Source organism: Penicillium chrysogenum, assembly GCF_028827035.1.
Source record: "Penicillium chrysogenum strain IBT 35668 chromosome Unknown utg000002l_segment0_segment0, whole genome shotgun sequence".
In the NCBI taxonomy this organism is placed as follows: Eukaryota; Fungi; Ascomycota; class Eurotiomycetes; order Eurotiales; family Aspergillaceae; genus Penicillium; species Penicillium chrysogenum.
Window position 1 is genome coordinate 594,202 of NW_026622750.1, and position 11,720 is coordinate 605,921.

Genomic DNA, 11,720 nt, shown 5'->3' on the forward strand with positions numbered 1-11,720 from the left:
CTCCGCATTTGATCTGCCTTGGCTTGCTGATAGAGATGCTTGGACGATAGAAAAGGGACAATAGAAGAAAGGAAATGCATTTTGATTTTAGAAAACAAGAATAAAGAGGTATCAAATAAAAATCGCAAGAAGAAAACAAACCTGAAACCTCGAGAAACATCAAACATTACGAACGGTAGCATATGGTACCTAGGTATATACAGAAGAACCCCTACATGAAACCTTGGAAAGGAAAGATAGGCAATTACATCGCCGTCGACGGTCGGCCCTGGGACCTGCGCGAGTGCAAACTAAGCCGGTGACCGGTGGATGGGGGACCCTCGGTAGCCAACAGGGGCGGGATACTAAACCCATATCCCTCGGTAGTAGCGCTACGATCATGGGGATCGATCTCGACACGGACGGAAACATCAAGCCCGCCATACATGCCGGTCGCACAGGTGAACCCGTCAGCAGCGCCGTGCGTCGTTCCAGCATCAACTTCGCCCTTATGCAGTGGTGCGTGACCGTCCTTAGGAAGACGATCCAGTTTCACGGAATTGGCATCGAGGATGCCGGTGTTACCGGCACCTGGGGCGACGACCTCCGTGAGGATGGCAAAGTTGCGGGATGGCATGGTGACCTTATTCCAGTCAGCACCTTTCTCCCGACCGCCGGGCTGTTTGTCGAAGATAGGCATGAGGGTCTCGTCGCATTCCCGGTCGAGGTGGTGGATTTTGTTTCTGCGGGCAAGGAGGTTCGCGACGGCCTGGGGTGGCGGCTTATTTGTGATAGCGCTGCTGACGACGTTGACGATGAAGCGGTGGTCGTTTTCGCCTGAGAGGTTGAGTTTCGGGTTCGAGTAGAAGCGCCCGATGGCGGCGAGGTGGACGTCGCCGCTGAGAATGGTGACGCGCACGCTGTGGCTGCGGGCGAACTCTTGTAGGCGGTGGACTAGCATTTTGCGCTCGCGCTTGTGCTGGCGCGCGGTGTAGTGGTCGTCCAGGTCGTCGAGGAGATCGACCTGGCCGTCGAACTCGTTGAAGAGGCCGCCGGCCACGCCGAAGCGCTTGTTCAGCAGCCGGACCGGCGCGATCAGGGGAGACGTGAGGATGTTCTCGAGCCATGCGAGACGTGGGTATGCGATTGGCACACCTAGCAATACCACCAAGTGCTTGATGTCGCCGTTGGAGTCGACGATCTCGCGCTGCAGTCGGTCGAAGATCAGATCGTAGGTGTCTTCGTAGTTAACCTGGTGGCGGGTGCGCTCTGTGCGCGCATCCAGACCCATAAAGGCAATGCGCTTGCCGAAGCGCATGTAGAGATTTCGGCTGCGCTCTTCCACGTAAGGACCGGGCCGTTTGCCGATGATCCAGCTGTCGTCCTCGACCTGGTTCTCCAGAACGTACGTGTTCTCCACTTGACGTGGGTCGACACCAGAAGTTCTATTGACAGCGTGCATAGTCTGCGGAGAATCGGTGGTGAAAGTCGACTTGGGAGGAGCAATGTGGTGCTGGAAGAGACAGTAATACTTGAAAGCGACACCGCCGATACCGCGGAAGACAGCACACTTCATGAAGTGGTCGGTGTACGAGCCGAACCCATCAATGATATCATGATCATCCCAGATATTGACCTGGGGGATGCGACCATTGGCAGCGCGGAATGGCTCAGTGTTGTACCAGCGGACATAGTTGGCATAGTAGTAGTCATCGCTCTCAGCACGCATCTGGTTATTGAAGTCATGGTGTCGTCTTTTGTGTGGGTTCGAAATCATAGTCCAAGGCTTGAGCGGGCCATCCACACGAATACCATCGTTGTAGATCTGGTCACCGCCGCCAACCATAACGTGGAATGGCTTCTCGCCATGCACGCGCATCACATCATTCCACAGGTTCGGTCCCACCCAGGCATCCATGTCCGTGCCGACGGAAAAGCCATTGCACGAGTGGAACATGATGCGCATGGACTGCTCTTCGGCAGGAACGACAAATTCCCACGATGTCTGAACCTGGGCCCCGGACTCGTACAGACCGGGGATGTCGTACGCCCAGCGCGCCTCGAATGCGGCCACAGGCACGGTGAGCGAGAATCGCCAGAATGCCTTCTGGGGATCTTCGTAGAGCTTGAGACCTTCGATTGTTTGGCTCGTCGGGGTCCTGCCCTCGCCATTCTGGGCTCCGCTGTCCACGGCGCCTACCTGGCGCAGGCGCAGCTGGGGGTTGTCCTGGGTTGGCTTTGTGACAATCAAGACACTGCCGTGCCAGGTGGTCGTGGCTTCGTAGTGCATGTTCTTAAGGTTGAGCAGGGGACCGGAGATGAGCTCAAAGCGATCATTCGAGCCGCGCGCAATGTACTGTCCCGTCTCTCCATTTTGAGGTATCCCTGCAATTGCAACCATGCTTTGGTTAGTTTGGGCGACTTTCAGATCCAGGGCTGGGTTTCCCATACCGTTAACGGGCTGTGCATTATACTCGGCCATAATAAGGGCAATTGATGTGGATTCAGGGATATCACTGTGGAGAAAAGAGGAAAAGAACCGTGGATTCGAGTCGCACGTATTTAAAACACAATTTGAGCCGAATGGGGGGAGGGAGGAGGGAGGGATGAAAGGAGAGGACTAGGCAGACTCCAATGCGATAGGGCTACAGGGCTGAAAGAGAAAATCAGACACGAAGCGAGATTGGGGGCTGCGGATCTGTACCTTTGGGGCCTTGGGGCCTTGGGCCAAGAAAGGAGCTCGAACAGCTCTGACGCTGCCAAGACATTCCGTTAATGGTCTGGCCAATAGGAGAGAAGGTAATGCCAGCCACGCCCCAGTTGAGCCACGTAACGCCACATGAGTGGTTTCTGGCTATTCCTGATTGGGCCAGAGAGGCGGTGCATTTCTTTTTTTGTCGATCGGATTTTCGTGGATTTTCGTGGATTTCACAGATTTTCATAGCGATTTTTATAGAAGAATTGTCTTGTTTTGGGCACTTATACATATACAGCCCCTATCAAGTCATTTACATATAATGTAAATATGTAGGTACTTACCGAATCATGCACACCTGGGCTTTTTACTTTGATATATCAGATTCCCAACCCCGCTCAATGGGCGGCCTATCACAGCCTTGCTATTGACTGATCTACATGTGGAAACCTACTTTCTATACTACGGAACAACTTATCTCGAGAAAACTCATTCATTTGGAAATGGAAATATGTCCAACCCGCTAAATCAAAACATTCCCATACAGATAACTCGCTCGCGTTCGAAAAGAGAACAGAAGCAAAGAATCAACATCACACTCACCAAAACCCGGACTCGCAGCTTGGACCATGACCACCGACGATGACCTGGCACAATCTTAACGGGACGAGACTTATCCTTTTCAGTAATCTCCTCAGACCCGTCTCGCAACACGAGCACATCCTGTCCCTGGAACAAACCAGAAGAAACGACCTTCTTCAACTGCTTCTGGCGATACTGCTCGATATTCAGTCCGTCACGAACAGCAAACCAAGCGTCCCGGGATCCACTCGCAAGTAGTTCTCGGAGCTCATCCTGGAAAGGCGTATAAGTCTCACGAAGCTCATCAGGCTCCTCAGACAGGAGCTCAGCAAAGTCATCCACAAACTGCAAGAACTGCACAGTAACAACCATGTCCAGGCCAGCCTGGAATTCACGGGTAGTCAGGCCGTAGTGGTGCAGGACGCCGATCTCCAGGATCTCAATCCGATGCTGCATAGTATGGCGAATAATTGCCAGGAAACGGTCGACGGGGACGTCAATAACGAGATGGCCCTCACCCTGGCTCCAGACCTCCCAGAGGTCGTCATAGTTCTCGACCGGGGATTCAGGCTCGAAGAAATAACCCTGCAAGCGGTCGGACTGTAGGTCGAAGCCGAGCACCAACCGGGCGTTGCTAGATTCGTTCTGTATGTCGGGGACGGGGAGGCTGACGAAGAAAACTGTTGGGTTTGTGTAGGCGGGGATGTTGTTGAGGACTGGCTCGTCGTGTAGGGTAACCTGTGCGAAGCCGGTGGTTTCTAGTAAGTGGCACTCTTTCTCGCGACGGAGCTTGTCGCGGCCGCTTTCGATGTGTGTGAGGTAGATGTGGTAGTCGATCACGCCCCAGGGATGGCGCATGTAGCGGTTCAGATGCGATGCGAAGGATAATTCCTTGGTTACCGGTTGGGGATCCTTGGGAGGGTTAGGGTTAGTAGACTTAGTAGGTTTGACCCATTTAAGGGGATTAACGGGGATCATATCGTCGGCAGACGGAGAGAGACGGGGGCTCTGCATGGTTGTTAGAAAGTCAAGTCTTAATCGTTTCTGGTTGTAAATGTAGTGTCTCGTCTGCGGTCGTATAAGTTGACGAAGGAGTTGATTCGCGACTCACGATGCTTGGGACAATCTAAAATGATGGTTGTGTCTGGTGCGAGAAACTTTTCAGAGAGGACAGAGGCGATCTCCTTAATATAATGATGGATAGTAAAGAGTAAGCACAGGAGTAGGATAAAACTTTTGAGCTCGAGGCGCGCGGAGAGGATATGGGTGAAGAGCTCGGCGAAGAACTGTACGCTTTCTTCCTCGTAGATGAAGCAGTAAAGGATGTCAAATAGATAGAAAGTTACAGCTGCTTGAACTACCTGCACGATGCAATGCACAATCACGTAGGTGATAGAACCAAAGCACAGGACGAACCCAAAGCACGCGAGAAACAAGATCCAGTCTATATGTGTAGAAAGCTCCTGGAGGAATAAGTTAGTATACGCCATAAGGAGTGCTCGCAATAGATGGGACAGCTTACAGTATTGAATACTTATTAGCAGCTGAAGAATGAATCTGTGCGTGTGGCTAAATAGCCAATTGAATCGTGCTAGTGCGCTGTGTTGAGACGGTCGTATGGAATTCTATCTCAAGTCGTGGAGAGGAGGTCCCCTTTTGTACTTTGGATGAAAAGGCCCTGGACAAGTAACCATGGCATCTCGAGAGAAAGAAAGTAATAGTACAAAGGCATTCTAAAGATGTCCGTCTGAAGTCCTCGAAGGCAATCTCCTTCGAGATTTGATAATAGAAGATACAAAGAGCACAAAGGCCATTCGCCGACAAAGTTCTTGTCTGGAGACTTCCTTTTGTTAGAAGGGATTTATATCATTGGACTCGGCAGTCACCCATAATGCCCTTGTTAGTTCTTTATAGCCGAGTATCAAAGGGAAATAAAGGACTCCGTGCTCAACCGCACAAAGACTCGATTCAATATCATAGGATAGAAATTGGGGAACAAAGGGTCTTCCAATAAACTAGATCGATGTTTCATCGGTTGTATCAGAACAAAGAGCACTGGATGACTTTGGCTCTATTGTCGAGAAATCAAGGGCTTCATGTAGACATAGACTCGGTCCGGGTCTGTAGACTCGATCAAAGACAGGACAAGGCCATTCTGGTAATAAAGACTCTTTGTTCCCACCCAAGACTGGATTCCGTTGTGTCTGGATGTTCACAATATAAAAGACCTTGTCCCTGAGTCTTGTGTCTGGCTTGTTGGAAAATTCAGTCTCTCCAAGACAGGCTCATAAAAGGCCAATCCCCCAAGTCTCATCCATCTCAAAATGGGACAGGACAGTGTATTCATCGTGCAAGCTGAGTATTTTCAGGAGTTTGACGGTGACGCCTGGGTCACCGTAGATTCTCACGATTTTGACGATCCGGACAACGAGGAAGCTGATTGGGTCACCGTAGTTCTTCCTGAAGAAATGGACTATACCCATAGTGACGAGGATATTATGATGCATGTGCTTCATAACATTCAAACCAGGCGAGCTGTCGTGAGAGAAGTGGCACTGCATAACATGGGGACGGTCTGTATTTCGATCCCGATTCCGGTTGGCAATGCTGACACGACTGCAATCTTGGTTCAGGCCGAGACCGATGTGAAGAAGTGGCTCGAACATATTCGCAATGGGATGGTTACTCTTGACCGAGAGGTGATCTTTGGTCGATAACCCGTAGGTTGTCTGGCTGTAGCACTCTAGAAAGGGGTTGATTAAGCTATATTTCCAATACAAGGGGATTATCAAGCGACTGAGCAATGGGTTGTCTGGTAGAATCTGAGAATTGTGTTAATGTAGGAATATCAAATCTTTTACAATCAGAGGCGTTAAAGTGATGATTCTATCAAAGTGTCTAGTATCAATTTGGTCATGTAGCTCATGGCCAATTCTCAAGTATCAAGTACATGAACATATATGTATACGGCCATATGTCCATCTAAGTATCTAATACTCAATTAGCCATATACAATTCCCGAGTACCAAAGAAGATGCTTAGGAAGACTGTGACGATTTCACCCAATATTGCCGGGACACGCTGTACAGTTTCAAGTTGAGCTATTAGCCCTCTAGTAACTCATAATAGTTTAGAAATTGCCTCGGTTCTTAGGTTTGCTAGAATTTATCTACCTTGTATGCCAACCATACATTCCAATGCTTCTTTCGTGACAGCTATCAAACAAGACTATTATAATATACCTACTCTTACGATGGAAATATTTAGATAAATTAGAGCAAAAGTAGTGCATTGATTGCTCTAGCATCCAAATGGACGTGAAACACTTGAGTCCAAAGAAATCGACCTCACACGATCAAATAAAGAACAGACTAAATACGCCAGGGGTCCATCAGAGTAACTCCTACATCCAACATATCTTCTGTACTCACCGTCTTACGACGAGTCTCCACGAAAATCATCCGTCGATCTAGAGTGACCTTCTTGAACGCAATCTGATCCTTCCAATACGCCGCCAGGTTTTCAGCAAGGAGAAGATCAGGACGTGTAGGATCAGGCGTATATGACTTCGGTAGAGGGGTATCTGGATCGCGCTTGATGGGGATCGAGAGGCACTTTTTCCCTAAACCATGCATTGACTGATCGTCTATAGTGAAGCGTCCCTTAACAATCATATCCTTTACATAAAGCATAATTTCGGAATCTTGAATGCCACGGTGGTCGATGTCTTTCGGGAAGTACACGGTGACCCAGTAGTAGTCGCTTCGATGGCCGGCAGGTTCGGCGAAGTATTGGCCGCTCGTGAACTTGTACACGCTTGGCTGGAACTGGCTGGGCAGATTGGTTAGCGAGTTTGAACAGGGCTGGGGGGGCTCACTGCTTAGTGAAGAACTGTGTCCTTGGTAAATGGGCATTTTTCCCTTATTCATGTTGATAATAGAAGAGATAGAAGATTATTTTTCTGGGTGATACCGGCGAGATAGACTCGAGACAAGGACGCCGAGTGTTTATAAAGTGACAGTTGAGATGCGATCTGGGAGATGGCATGGAAATTAACAGTCCTTTCATGGTTACAATGGCCTTTCTTCATTCTTCCAATGGCTCTACATGTGTAGTCTTTGTACTATGTATAGTTCCGAACACCGAATCCTATCTAATTCTAGCCAAAGACTTCGAAATACATATTCCAAGAACTAATTAGACTATATATTCCGGAGCCACGAGGCCAGGACTCAAACCAATTGATAGATTAACCATATAAGGTCCAGATTCAGCTGATGATCACTATCCTTACATGTAGATTCAACATTGAAGAGCAGGAACAAAGAAACGATCTAAACAGATTAATATAGAATATCGGGCTAAACAAAGAGTATAGAGAGAATGGTATACTTTCTCAAAGAATAGAGAAAGGGTATTATAGCCATGAAAGGACTTTATTCTATATTATTCCCAGAATAAACGGCAGAGCCCTTATATAAACCCCTGGCATCCTCGTCTCGAGTCTATCTCCACCGCCACAATGCCTTTTTTCCAAGCGAGTGTGTTCCAGTCAACCCAGCCCGACCATGACCGACGATTCCATTTCAAGGACCCCCACAACAGCCAGCCAGGTTGGGTCTGGGGTACTGTGGCTCTCCCAGATACCATTGGTGTCGCAACAGGTGAGATAGATATTTCATACCATATATGTGAGGCCGTCGTAGCGGGCCTGGTCAGTTGGGGAGATAGAGCGATGCACGGGTTGGGGAATTACTGTATCTCATTCCCAATCAAGGTGGAAACACCTGAGCAAAACTTAGAGAGGTTGACGGACCAGGTTCAAGACGCTGCAATGTGGTGGCTGAGACTCGTCCGAGACAAGTCTGTTTCTATTGACAAGCACATGCTTTTCCAGGCTCGTCAGCCACCGCCGGATCGTGACGATCAGTTGTTGGATGCGCCTTTGCATTGGGAAAGGCCTAAGTACACGGTTCCAAACCCGTGGTCTGCCGTTACTGTGCTGCAGTAGATCGTGGGGATTAGAGGGACGTGGGAGATTTATGAACATGGTTTCAGTGTTTGTTTTGACCTATCCTCCCTAGGAAGTTTTGTTAGGTTGATATATCAGATTCCTTTGAATAAAACAATGAGTGAGAAAACACGGTAACCAAAGTAAATGAGTAGTATGGAAGGCTATAATTTGCCGCAGTAACGCCAGTATGATACAATTGGAAACCGAAAATAGGTCACCAGGTCTCTATTGATGGGAGTTTAGAACCACCTTGACTGTCTCGCCTTTCTCTCACGCTCTTTCCTTTTCTGCATGAGGGTATATCCACATCCGGCACCAGCCGCATAACCACCTAGATGGGCAGCGTGGTCCATCTTGGTCAACCGGGAGAGGGGCCAAGCGCGGAATAAGAAGGCGGGAGCTATCAAGCTGAAGACTTCGGTGCCGACCAGGCAGGTAAGGAAAACCCAGCCGTAGGTCCAGATCTGGTCTTGGAGTCCCTGGGGGAGAATCCACATAGTGAGTTTGTCACTGGGGAGGGTCAGTATAGGTACCACACAGAATAACAGCCGGAGACATGATGGGAGACAAACTTGAAATGAGACATGCACCATGCAGCGACGATACCGCTGGTTGCGGCACTGGCTCCAAGGGAGGTCATGCCCAGGCGGCCGAGGATGACACTGCGTGTCAATGAGAAGACAGATCCCATAACACCGGAAGCGAAGTAGATAGCCAAAAAGTTTCCGCGGCCGATTTCATCGTGGACTGTAAAGCAGAAAAAAAAAATTAGAACCCATACTTTCTGGTGCTGGTTCTAGCCACAATGCATACCTCTAGTTCCCATAAGTCCCAGGACCATCATATTAGTTCCAAGGTGTCTCCATGTCTGGTGACTGAATGTGCTTCCAATCATACCCAGCGAGCTGGGATAGAAGGGAACAATCACGAAGTAGCGGTTGAGCAATTTCCATGCGGGAGGTATGTACTTCCATAGCAGTGTGACTGCGACATTAGCTGCCACAATGGCGCCCACGGTAGCCACGGCAGGAGGCACATCGGGCATTATGCGGTCCTTTCGTGCTGGGAACTCATATTTCTGGGCAAACGTATAGCAAAGGGCAAGAACCACAATCGAGAACAGAAGCGGAGCGAGCAGACGCTGAGACTGGCAGTTCAAATATGGTTAACAACCAAGAAATTCCACAGAGTGAACCATCCTTACATTGGTGATATTCATAGACTCAGGACTATCGTTAGTAGCGGCAATATGATGCTTCTGAACCCAAGCAAGATACGGCCTTTCGATAGGATCCGCACGGGGACGAGCTAAAAATGTCAACACCAATACCAATTATCCGAACTGGAATCCTAGTATACATACCCTCAGTGAGCGCAGCCTCCTGGTACTCCTGCAGGGAAGTATTCTTCCCAAACTCGCGCTTCAGCCGTTCTTGCTCTTCTTTCTCGCCATCGAGCCATTCCTGCCTTTTCCGTTCCTGTTCAGCCAACAACCGTTTCTCATTCCTCTCGCGAGCCTCTTTCAAAACACTTTTGCCGTAAGGAGAGCCCTCTTCGCCGAGCTCGGCGTCATAAGAACCGCTTTGCGGCTTATACAAGCCTAGCTTCTCAGCACGGCGCACGAGCTTCTCTTCCGCCGCGCGATCCTCACGTTCAATGCGGGCAAAGATAGCAGCATCCTCATCGAGGGGGTACTCATCTCGGAGCCATTCCAAGGCAGCATCAACCTGCTGCTTGGTGACCGCGCGGGCAATGTCAACTGGCAAGTCCGCATCGAGCGTGCCGCTCAGACGGTGGCCGTGCAGGACGGCCAGGATACGGTTTCCCAGCTTCGCGTTGAACTTGGCGGGGCCAAAGATGGCTTTGATCTCGGCATCAGAGAAGGGCTTTTGGCGAGGGTGCACCTCCGAGGGGTCCGATTTAGGCTTCGGTTTTTGGGATGCGGCGGAAGTACGTTTGAAGCGGCGGGGGGTAGAGACAGGGTTGAATGGTTGTGGGGATATCGGGGTAGGAGTTGGTCGAGACGGCCGAGCTAATAGCTGGGATAAAAGGTTCGGGATTGGCAACATTGATTGGCGCGATGTGCTGTACATGCGCCATGGGGTAATGCGGAGATCGCGACTGGCAGCCCGGAATGGTACTGGCAGCACAGAGGTGCGGAGCCCTGGGCATGGGGCCCGCCATACGGCCCAGACCACATTGCTCATATCCTGTAACTGGAGAGCGAGGGCTCGGAGAGGACCACGGAATAGAGGGTGGTGGGTGATTGTTCGGGGATCTTTTGGCGGCATCGATGCCGCACGGCTGCAGAGTTGTTCCGAGGCCGCGATCAGGTACAAGGCAATGAAGAAGATGGAGAAATGATACAGGAAATATCTGATTATGCTATATTCTTTAGATATAATTCTAGTCTGAGCTATAGAATCATCATTTCTATCCATCCATAATTTACATTAATTCTCATCAATCTCCCGAGGTCAACTCCTCCGGCCACAAGGTGATCTATAAGCTGCACGTGACGATAACATGATAAGGACGACCCAAACAGATCAGCCCGCATTGATCCCACCTGGGCAATTCTATCTTCCTCCTCTTGCAAAATAAACATCAAAATGTCAACTGAATCTCTCCCAATAACCCCAGGAGCCTTTGCTGAGGCAATCAAAGAGCTGCCCATCGCAGTCCTCTACAGCAAAGTCTCCGAGCTCACAAACTCCATCGCACACCTGCACCGCTCGAATGCCGAGCTCCGCGCATTCTTAGCAGAAAGTAACGACTCAGAAGAAGACAAGAAGGAGCTGGAGGGGTATATCACTGAGAACGAGGGTGTGGCAGTGTCCATGAATGAGCGGATCTTGTTGCTGAAGACCGAGGTCGAGAATCGTGGACAGCCTTGGATTGAGCTTGATGAGCTTAAGATCAACAATGACCAGGAAGCTTCGCCTGTGACGAATGGAAATGAGACTGAGACTGAGACTGAGACCGAGACCGGTGTTAGGCCTGGGTCTGGGGCTGAGGCGGGTGCAGGACAGGAGTCTCATGATCGGGAGGACGGGGATGGGGTCTATCTGTGACCAATTCGGTGGGTCATCTACGCGCAAGCAGCTCTAAGCTGGCTTGGGCTGCTCAAATCTCAAAAGCATTGTCACCAGCGCGTCAGTGGCACTCGGACACTGCTACTTGCGGGCGCTTTACTGCATTTGCGTGTGGGTCGAATGCCGACCTATGTCAATTGGCTATGTTTCACAACATCCATACTTCACAGTACGACATAGGCGCCTGAATCATAGCGGTTATCCCAACGAATGACTCCCAAGCCTTAGGGACTGCTCACGTTTCCTGTAACGCTAGGCACACTCGAGTCACCAGGTCCGGGCAAAATGGAATGTATCTAGCGGATCATTTACAACCCCAAGTCTCGTTATGGAATTATGATCAGATGAATTTATT

The 11,720-nt window shown here is 49.8% G+C and overlaps 7 protein-coding genes across 7 annotated transcripts; 3 read left to right on the top strand and 4 right to left on the bottom strand.

Annotated features, from left to right (window-relative positions):
* Window positions 1-244: 244 nt before the first annotated feature.
* On the bottom strand, window positions 245-2,461 carry N7489_003815 (uncharacterized protein; the record flags this gene model as incomplete). Its single annotated transcript, XM_056709567.1, has 1 exon — window positions 245-2,461. One exon carries the CDS (start codon window positions 2,459-2,461, stop codon window positions 245-247), a length of 2,217 nt encoding a protein of 738 aa, XP_056567988.1.
* Window positions 2,462-3,202: 741 nt separating this feature from the next.
* On the bottom strand, window positions 3,203-4,746 carry N7489_003816 (uncharacterized protein; the record flags this gene model as incomplete). The annotated part of the gene is made up of 2 exons (XM_056709568.1): window positions 3,203-4,300; window positions 4,345-4,746. 2 exons carry the CDS (start codon window positions 4,744-4,746, stop codon window positions 3,203-3,205), a joined length of 1,500 nt encoding a protein of 499 aa, XP_056567989.1.
* An 834-nt stretch (window positions 4,747-5,580) lies between these two features.
* On the top strand, window positions 5,581-5,973 carry N7489_003817 (uncharacterized protein; the record flags this gene model as incomplete). The annotated part of the gene is made up of 1 exon (XM_056709569.1): window positions 5,581-5,973. The coding sequence occupies one exon, from the start codon at window positions 5,581-5,583 to the stop codon at window positions 5,971-5,973; it is 393 nt and encodes a 130-aa protein (XP_056567990.1).
* Window positions 5,974-6,627: 654 nt separating this feature from the next.
* On the bottom strand, window positions 6,628-7,185 carry N7489_003818 (uncharacterized protein; the record flags this gene model as incomplete). Its single annotated transcript, XM_056709570.1, has 1 exon — window positions 6,628-7,185. The coding sequence occupies one exon, from the start codon at window positions 7,183-7,185 to the stop codon at window positions 6,628-6,630; it is 558 nt and encodes a 185-aa protein (XP_056567991.1).
* Window positions 7,186-7,778: 593 nt separating this feature from the next.
* N7489_003819 (uncharacterized protein) lies at window positions 7,779-8,267 on the top strand (the record flags this gene model as incomplete). Its single annotated transcript, XM_056709571.1, has 1 exon — window positions 7,779-8,267. One exon carries the CDS (start codon window positions 7,779-7,781, stop codon window positions 8,265-8,267), a length of 489 nt encoding a protein of 162 aa, XP_056567992.1.
* A 242-nt stretch (window positions 8,268-8,509) lies between these two features.
* On the bottom strand, window positions 8,510-10,561 carry N7489_003820 (rhomboid protease PCP1; the record flags this gene model as incomplete). Its single annotated transcript, XM_056709572.1, has 5 exons — window positions 8,510-8,780; window positions 8,843-9,017; window positions 9,084-9,417; window positions 9,475-9,578; window positions 9,634-10,561. 5 exons carry the CDS (start codon window positions 10,559-10,561, stop codon window positions 8,510-8,512), a joined length of 1,812 nt encoding a protein of 603 aa, XP_056567993.1.
* A 321-nt stretch (window positions 10,562-10,882) lies between these two features.
* N7489_003821 (uncharacterized protein) lies at window positions 10,883-11,344 on the top strand (the record flags this gene model as incomplete). The annotated part of the gene is made up of 1 exon (XM_056709573.1): window positions 10,883-11,344. The coding sequence occupies one exon, from the start codon at window positions 10,883-10,885 to the stop codon at window positions 11,342-11,344; it is 462 nt and encodes a 153-aa protein (XP_056567994.1).
* Between the last annotated feature and the right edge of the window lie 376 nt (window positions 11,345-11,720).